General features: G+C 38.3%; 1 protein-coding gene across 1 annotated transcript; it reads right to left on the bottom strand.

Moving 5' to 3' along the window:
* Positions 1-872: 872 nt before the first annotated feature.
* On the bottom strand, positions 873-3,538 carry LOC144644348 (uncharacterized). The gene is made up of 3 exons (XM_078503817.1): positions 2,810-3,538; positions 2,305-2,431; positions 873-1,585 (listed from the first exon to the last, which is right to left on the bottom strand). Exons 1-2 carry the CDS (start codon positions 3,294-3,296, stop codon positions 2,322-2,324), a joined length of 597 nt encoding a protein of 198 aa, XP_078359943.1. The 5' UTR covers positions 3,297-3,538; the 3' UTR covers positions 873-1,585; positions 2,305-2,321.
* Between the last annotated feature and the right edge of the window lie 5,865 nt (positions 3,539-9,403).

The raw sequence follows: 9,403 nt of genomic DNA, 5'->3' as shown, positions 1-9,403 counted from the left end.
AGGAAAAGGTGTCCACTTATGGGAGGTTGAGAAATTAATGTAATGTGACTGAGGCCATGATGTTGTGTCTACTTACAAGTGGTGTCTGCCTTATATGCCAGGATCCCAATGGCTTTTAATTCGAATTTGGCATTTATTCAGGGCCCAGTGTTTACATGTAATCAAGAAATTATGGAAGTATCGAGAGGGAGAATGCTTGTATTTGAATGCACCCACATCATTGAGCACTACTGTAAGATTTGTTTTGGGTTTTGCATAAATTTCAGGCAAGTTGCAGAGGGTTGCGGGTGATGATCCACCTTTCTTTGCCCTCAACCCTTTTGAAGATTTGGTTGCTGCACGCTAGATTTGCATGAGATGTACAAAGGTGTGATGCCCACAATGAGGAACTGTTTACACAGACACAGTTTCGTGTGAAACAGAATTGCTTTCAATGTAGTTACACCTGTTACACCGCATCTTTTGTTACTGCAGTGCTTTCGATGTGGTTTACATGACACTGATCAAGATTGATATTGAAACCGCATCATTTTGAAAACGCTGTCAAAAGTGGAGCGTTTCTAGAATGAAATGGTTTCCTTGGACAACTAAATGTGTTACGGTGAAACCACATCCATTTGAAAACAGCTACGTGCGCAAAATTGGCTGAAAAAATGGTGAACCTTGCACTGAGTGCAGAGCTTGCTTATACAATCACATTCAAAAACGTTTGGAAAACAGTTAGATAGGTTCCATGTTAACACTTCAAAACCGTGTCATTTTCATTTGCAGTTTCAAGGTCGTGAAACTGTGTCAATTGGAAACTACATCGATGTAAACGATACCCGAGACTGCTTGTAGGCTTACTTCATGAGGACAAACATCAAACTTACTTCCGACTTCTTTTACATCACTTTTGTAAAAGATATTTTTTTATTTACAAACTTCAGTTTTATTTAATTATCTACTTACAGAGTTTACTAAGGCAACCTTTTTTAGACTGACCTTTTTCTCTTTTTTGACAAGTATACAACAGTGGTGAGCGAAAAAAAATTCGAAGAACACTTTTAAATGAATTGTATGAGATAGCGGTATATAAATACCAATGCTACCTTGAAAATAATTTTATTTATCTGTTTGTAAAGTACGTCTTGAGTCGTCGGGAAAAAACTTGTGACTTGCTCCTAATTATCCTAACAAAACTATTAACCATAACAGTAATACCACCTAAAATCTAACATGCATATCTGTGAAACAATGATGCATAAAATTAGCCTATTCTGAACAAAACTCGTGGTCAATGACTGAGGCAGACTTCAAACTACCTTTATTGGCTAGTTTGTGTCATAGGTGTAAATTATAATAAAATGTCCTGATTGATTTAATCCTGTGATTTTTGACAGTTGTATTTTAGCAATAGTTATATTTCCTTTTGCTTTCTATATTACATAAATTTGACTATTTCAAATATCTACAGTATTTACATTTTATTTCCAGTCCTGAAATTTTTTTAATATTATATACAACAAATAATCTTCATTCCTTTAGTCCACTGGCCGGTCTTGATAGGAATGGTATTACTTGACTGTGCGATAATTCTCTGGATCTATAAAAGAAATATAAATAAAAACTTTATTACAACTGTAAAATATATTAACATAAATCAGAGATTCCATAGTTTTTAAAATGCATTATAATAAAGTCGTTATTCAGTATATTAGTTGAAATAGTTATTCCATCAAATCTCAAAAGTGCCAAAGCCTATTTTTTCTGGAGCAATACAAAGCAAATTCTTCTTAACATTTAAGTTAAGAAAGTACGGGACGTGAAACATGTTTTCAGGGGGGCTTAACTGAAAAGGTCATCAAATGTTTCGGCTTTTAAACTCAACAGGAGTTCGCTGCAGTTCCCTTGAAATTTTCACCCAAGCCGATGTAACGAGTAAAAGAAATCTTTTCACTTTACACGTACGAGTTCAATATAATTTGCAACTATTATTACAACTGCTGGCACGCGCCTTTCATTAACTAAGTTGAAATCGTTAGGTAAACAGTCATTTTGCAACGAGGTCGGTGATCACTAATCCGCTGGTTTTGTTTGACATAAGACAAACAAATGAGCTCAGAGACAAATCGTTCATTATGAAAGACGTCCTTGGGGAATAATCGAGTCGTAAGGGTCATGAAAACAGCGCTATTTACCTTAATTTTACTAAGGAGCTAGGCCAGTTTTAACCGGTTTCTCACGAAAAGTGTTCTACGAACTTCCACGCTTAGCAAACTTCTATCTACACATGACCTTGTAATAAGCTTTCAAGACACTGACCTTTTGAAAAGTTGAAGCTAATGTTTGCGGACGAACAAGTCCATACTTGTTTGTTTCGGTTGCGTTTTTCTTCTGCTTCGTCGTGATCTTTTCCCGCAAGTTCTTTGTTTCGTCGATCGTAGAAAATCTGAGTGGAGAGATTATAAAGGATTAGTGGGAACCAATGCAAACCAATGACAGGGCTGTCGCTCTCGATCGTTCATTGTATTTGACCCGGTTGACAAAAAGCTATTATCGTTACTACATCTGAAAACCTCGCCTACGCAAATTAATCTCTCGCGAGCGACATTTCAGAGTGCAAATTCTCGGCTGAATCAAGAAAAAGTAAATTGAAGCAAATGCTACGCTCTGTTGAAACTTGATCTTTCTCGTGAGTAAAACGACACGCTTTTTACATCAAGCCTGCGAAATGAGCAAAACAACTCAATCGGGCTGCAGAATTTCGAACGTATAATCAGGAATGAGGCATGTAAATTATGAAAACAAAAACAATATCTCGACCTACCTGTGATTTTTCCACTAGATTTTGCCTTCCTGAGGTGTTTGAGGGGCCTTTCTGTTTCGACGGACTCGTTTTCCGCCTGATTAGAACATGAGTCATTCGATACTGGACGCTTGGCTGTGCCTGAACTTGTCGTAGTAGAAGTCGTAGTAAGTTCACTTGAAGGAACACTGAGGCAAGCCAAGCGTTCACTTGTTCCCGTTTCAGTGACACAGTCAGGAAAACTTGAACTTGGTTTTTCCCTTGTTAAATTGCAGCAAAGTCTTTCCCAGACGTATCTTCCAACCAAAGGAACGCCGTTCTCGAAATCGAAGTTCCACGTTTGAGTGTTTTCGTCATTCATCTTCCTTCTCTCGCGAAGCAAATCTGCCCTCAGTTGCTCGTGGTTTACCGGCCCAAAGAGCTGCCTGCAAACCGAACGGCTAGGATTTATGTTCGGCCTCACTCGCCGAGGACAAGACGGAGGATAACTTATCTGAGTCGCAGTCATTTCTGGTTGTAAAAGGTTCGACCTTCCGAAGATCAGTAGTTCGATATCTCACGTCGTAACAAGTACGTACGTAACTGGAATAAATAGCCGTGAGTGAAGTTACTACCGTCACCTCATTGGTCGAAAGTTCATTTCCATGGCAACAAGACAACGTCCCACCGTTTTGGCGCGAGAAATTCTTTCACAAGTAAATCAAGGAAACAATAGATATTTAAATGATCTCGCGAACAACTTCCTTTGTTTTCGTTGTCCTTCTCGAAAATGAAAAAAAAAACTACGAAAAGTCTTTTTACGTTATATCAAATCTTAGCCGAATTTTTCGTAAATGATTGTATTGTTTTGGTTTCGCAGCGAAGCATCTTTACAAAGATTTTTGATAAAGTTCGGTCGATAAAGCGAGTTCGGCCTTGTTTTTTTGAGCGCTCAATTTAACACCTCTATGCTTTGAGTCATTTCCTCAGCCACAATAGACGTGCAAAGATGTAAATTTATAGTTAAAGAGCGCAGATGTTATCAATCATAACGACACGTGTATATTAACATTTGAATAGTCTTTACAGGGTCTTGCCACGCTTCGCAATGGTATCACAACTTGCTCCCAGACTTGCCTAACCACGAAAACTACAGGAAATTCGCCAGAACTATGCTTGGAAAAAGACATCTTTTTTGCCTAAAAGTATTCATTTCCTATGGTTCTTAGGCCCATAATGGCTCGCTCTGGCGTAGATTAAAACGGTTTGTTTGTTTTCTCAAATAAATTGCTTTATTTCATTGTAAACTTTCTATCATTAAATCCCTTTGTTTCAAACTAGGCGCACGTGGCGTGGGGGTTTAAAGAAAACAATTACACGGGTCTCACAGTATCTCTGGACTAACTTCAGTATCAAGAACGATCAATCAAACGCCGTACAATTAATAATGAGAAAACGAGCCTATTGAACCTATAAGGCTTGATTACAATGTCTGCATGAGTGAATGACAGTTGGCAATTTAAATTTCACTAATGATATGTTTTGTGTACGTTGGATGGAATTGAAATGTCTCTTTAGGACTGTCTAAGTAAGCTCGCATTTTATTTACAGAGCTTAACCACCTTTCCGCCGGAAACACGGGTTGTCTTTTATCAAAACACTTTTTTATAGGCTGTTTGTTCAGAGAAAGGGCACAAAACACCACCTTATTTCATTGAAACGTCGTTTGAATGCAACAAAAAAAAAACCTGTCTATAATTCCTCAAGAATGAGAGACCTGAAAAAATGTCCCAGGAGGAAAGAGCGTTTTAAACCCCTTTGACATGTTTAGTTCTTGTTTCAAGTGGTTCCCAGGTGCGCCTAGCTTTCTCTGCACAATTAAAACAGTAACTTTTTGAATAATTGCACCTTGGAGAGGGATAACTTTTAGCTTTGTTATTCAAATGAGCTTAGCGTGTTTCCTGGTGTCGGCCTTATACACTTGCATAGCTACCAGCCTTTCACCTCTTGAAAAAAAAATCGCACAAATTTCAGTGCGCGCGCGATTGAGTCAAGCGCGCGGAGAAAAACTTTCATGAGCTTGAGATGATCAGAGATCAGTTTAAGAAATTAAAACTTTAATGAGCTTGAAAAATCAATTAAGAAAATAAAATAAAGGGCTAACAATAAAGACACGTGCAGACTTAATTATGTGGTCCGAGTGGTCAATTGTTTGCTTTGCACTGTTTACCGACCACACTGTTGTCGCGCGCTAACCATGCGTTGTATTATGTCATTTAATGAAAGAGAAGATGCCTTAACTGTAAAATATACCACAGCAAACGCACTATTGACAGAATTTTATTGCACATTTTATTGACAGTTTTACACGCAGTCGCCGTAAAGTAAATGGGAAGCCGGAAAAATAAATATGAGAAAAGTGAGTCAGTGTACCTGCGAGTAAGCGCGCATACGTGAGTATGAGTTGGCGAATACTTTTTGCCACGTGCCATCATTTTAAAGAAAAAACTTTCAGATTTTAGCCAGATCTTGTCTTAAAGAATCGGTTCAGTTAAACTGCAAACCACTTTTTCCTTTTCCTTACAAAGCTACGTTATTTTTCCACAGTGTGATGAAACTGGCCCAAAGGAGCAGCTGACACGAGCGCGCTTATTGTTTCTGTTACAACTGAGCGAAATGCCAATACAGAACAATAAATAAAGTGATTTTTTCTAAAGAAGCATTCTAAATTTCTCTACTAACAATAGTTTTACTGGTCTCCACATAGAATTATATATTAAAAAGCTCCTTGCAGGTTGCTAGGTGGTGAAAGAAGAGTTTTATTTTTAATACAATATCTTAATAACAGTTTTGAACATAGCTACTGGTTTCAGAAAATCAAAGTTTAGCTCTGCACATGAAGGAAAGTTAGGTTGTCTTTCTCATAGATTAGATACTATTGTTCAAAAAGACCGCATTCACAAACATTAGGGCGCTCAAAAACATCCATTACAATGCTTTTGCGGTCAGGCCAAAGTATCTAGCAGACAAAGCATGTTTTCTCCAAGTTATTCATTCAACGTGCTCCGCCACACTAGTATTACACCAACCACAACAACCCACATGTTATTTGTTTGGCCAGGCTAGTCAGCTGCACACAGTTGCGTAACTTTCCCGCGCTGACCACCGGTTCGTGTGCAGTAGAACCCCGGTAACTCGAACTGTTTTTCGTTTCCCTTCGGATTTCGAGTTACCCGGGGGCTCTACTGTGTTTTAATCGATTTCGAATCCCAATGAACTAACCACAAATGCCTGTTAGCGAGAGTCTCTTACGAGTATTTAAGTCCTTATAGCTTAAGCTACACACAAGAGAATACAGTGCGAGATGCTGTTTCTTATGAAAAAGTAGTTTAATACATACTATAAATGATTTTGTTTAAACCACCAAGTGAGTCTCTCTGAAGAAATACTTGTATTGCACGATACATTGTTATTTTTATTTATTTAATTTTTCGTTTTTCTTTCTCTCTCTCGGAAAATTACTTTCTCGTGTAGCAGGGGAGTCAATAAAGGTAATAAATCATCTTAATGCATTCAGATGGTTTAATTTAAATAAAGGTGATGTATGTATTTATAGAAGACATAGCCTAGCCTGCTCGAAGGCTGTAAAAGACATGAATGTCGTTAACCTTTTCACAGATTTCTGCCTTTCCGAGTTGCGCCACGTTTTTGTGTTACAATGGCGGAGAAAAACCGCTGAACATTCGGCTTTAGTACGGCACTACAGTGCTCTGGCTTTCAGTTGCCAAACTGGTTTCTGTTTAATACAAGCCGAATGAAGGAAAAAGTAGATCAAAAGTAGACTCGAGAATGGGGCTACCGGACCGGATTTCCCGGACATCCGGGCCACGTGGAGATGTCCTAGCTTGAACGGCTGGCCCTGTTTAGGGCGCTCTTTCAGGTACCTCCACGACTAACGTTGCTAAATCGCCATTTTGTATACATGGTATAACTTGACTCAGTTGTTCTCTTTCCATTAGGCTTCGAACAATTGTATCACAAGCCTTTTAAGGCTGCTTAAAATAGAGACTCAGTATAATGACAGAAACTACTGGAATTTGAGAAGAATAAAAGAGAAGTCAGTTGCTAGTTAAACCAAATAACAATAAAAAAGTGATTTTGATAGAAAAAGACAAACAGCAACTGAAAAATGATATATTGACAATGACCAAAAAGACACCTCAAAAAGTCCACCATTGGCAAAGAACTCGAGGTTACCTTCTTTATTCCACAGAATTTCTGTAGACCCAACTGTTCAACTGTACTCGTTAAATGATCAGAATTTCAAATGAGTAAAAAAAAATCTTTCAAGCAGAATACTAGCCTGCGAGCGCAGACGTATTTCCTGTGTTACGCGCGCAAAATTTATGCAACCCTATTTCCCCACTCCCATTAAACTTTCGCTCATTTGGAAGGGCAAAGATCCAAAGATATTTGGCATACATTTCCTTAAGTACTGGATTTGATTTAACTGTGCTGCGTTTCCGTGAGAATATTAATAATAATTTTTTTTTATTCACCAGGCTTTTTTTAAAAGTCATTCGGTTATTCATCCGATGTCGTTTAACAAATCCATGTATTCACCATGTCGTGTCTCTGAAAGTTAAATAATTGTTTAGCTCTTTAGCTATCTTTTTCTCGTTTCAATTAAGACCTGTTAATAGGAACTTGTTTAAAAGCATACCCGCTATTGTTACAATAAGACACAACTCACACACGCGCGCAGGTTTCAGACAAAGAGACAAAATTAAAAGAAAGAAAAAATTAAACACGTGTGGTCCCTTATTTTGCCTCGTTACCTAAGCAATGAAGCGTGATGCCTCCCAATCTTAAAACATCACCATACAAACGGCTTATTTAGTTACATTTTTGGTGAATAGTTCTATGCCGTTTTTTTTGTGATGGACTTTCTTGACTGATTCAAGACAATAGAAAACTAGTTCCTCTATGTTTTGCCTTATGTTGAGATAGCCTGGCCTCGAAGACTGCCAGAACAGTTTATCAATAGCCTGCGTAGCAGGCGCCGTTAGTTTCTAGCGCGAGTATGGATTTTTCCTCGCGCGGCCTTCTCGCGATCGCGCACTCTTTTAAACGCGCTAAAAACTACACAACGCTCTAAAAACTACACAGACGCCTGCTACGTAGGCTAGTTTATCAATTGCTAAACAAGCAAAAGACGACTGATTTTTTAAAATGTACCACATGGACCACAATTTTGCGAAATACCGTTACAGTTCTAAATCTGGCCTGTACCGTATTCCGGGGACCGTGTTCAGTTAACACCATAGTGACGAGCTATTCTTTCAACGGAAGTTTGCCCCCGTCAAAACTGAAACGACACCTGTCGCCCAGCTTCATCAGTTCTATAAATACGCAAATGATGGAGCCATAATTCAAATATAATCAAGGAACAAGTTTCATTTTGACGAGATTTGACTAAAAATTTAATGAGATTTCACGAGGATAAATTGTGAGAATGGAGAGAGAACCACACCAGTCAGCCGAAAAGATCCAGATAATGACGGAAAGGATTTTTAAAATTTTGCATTGTAAGTGAGGAGGTAAAAACATTTCTCCAACATCGGCTTTCTAATCATTCATTGTGCTTTTCACTATTCGGTTATATTAAAAAAAAAGTCTTTTGTAAAGTGTATCGAAGTTTTGATTAAGGAGATTGACTTGAAAAGCTAAAATCAGTTATTTCGTGGGAGACCGATGGATTTATAGCAGCATGCATCAAGCCCACCCCTAACAAACCTTTAATTTTCTTTATTGACTAGCTGCCAGCAGTTTCTTTTGCTCGCTTGCTTGCTCGCTATTTTCGCGTTCGTCTTCACGGACTTTAAAAGCTTCAGTGCTCTGGTCCAGCCGCAAGAAAATAACCTGCTTTGATTCGTCTCGAACTGAGCAGGTCTGAAGGAGATATTTTTTCCGGTTCTGCTTTTCGGTAGACCAGAGGACCCAGAGGATTGGCATCCCTGCACCGGTTCACATGGGAAAGTGCGGATGCGTAGACTAAGAAATCATATAATAAGCTATTATACTTGTTTGTACGAGGTTGGACATAATTTCTTTCCAAGACGTTTTAGTACAACGCAGTCAGAAGGTCTCTTCAAATTTAGCTTTGAATTTAACTTTGGAAGCTTAAGACTGTAACCTTTCCAGTTATTAACTCCAAGGAAGTTGTCAAATACACAATGGAAATTCCTTGGCCATAGAGTGAACTGAACACTGAAGTTTTAAGACTAAACTAAGATTTCACAAGAAATAAAACTAGAAACGAGGGCAATGAAAATTATGCCGCCTGTTTCATTGTTAGCCCGGCGCCATATTGGCTCGTAAACTGACTACCAAATGAACACCTGACCTATTAATAGTAAGTGTAAATTTTTGCCATATTGAAAATGACTGGTGCCACTTTCTCGAAAAGCAATTAGATGCGAACTCTTTTCTTTTAATTTTGTTTCTTTTAGTTGTGCAAATGAACAAAGGCAACGTTATTATTTTGTTTTTCTTTTAAAACTCAGGCCCAGCCAGTCCAGCCTAAATACTCCCATACTCCTTTAGTACTGTTCACTTAGTAGACTCCCTGCAAGT

Source organism: Oculina patagonica, chromosome 2, assembly GCF_052425735.1.
Source record: "Oculina patagonica isolate OP01 chromosome 2, crgOcupat, whole genome shotgun sequence".
Lineage (NCBI taxonomy): Eukaryota > Metazoa > Cnidaria > Anthozoa > Scleractinia > Oculinidae > Oculina > Oculina patagonica.
This window is presented reverse-complemented; position numbering and strand designations above follow the sequence as displayed.

Excerpts from the sequence above, each read along its gene's own strand:
- LOC144644348 (XM_078503817.1), bottom strand. The coding sequence starts at position 3,296 with ATGACTGCGACTCAGATAAGTTATCCTCCGTCTTGTCCTCGGCGAGTG. Across the intron at positions 2,432-2,809 it reads ATCTAGTGGAAAAATCACAG|ATTTTCTACGATCGACGAAA; the intron begins GTAGGTCGAGAT and ends CTCTCCACTCAG.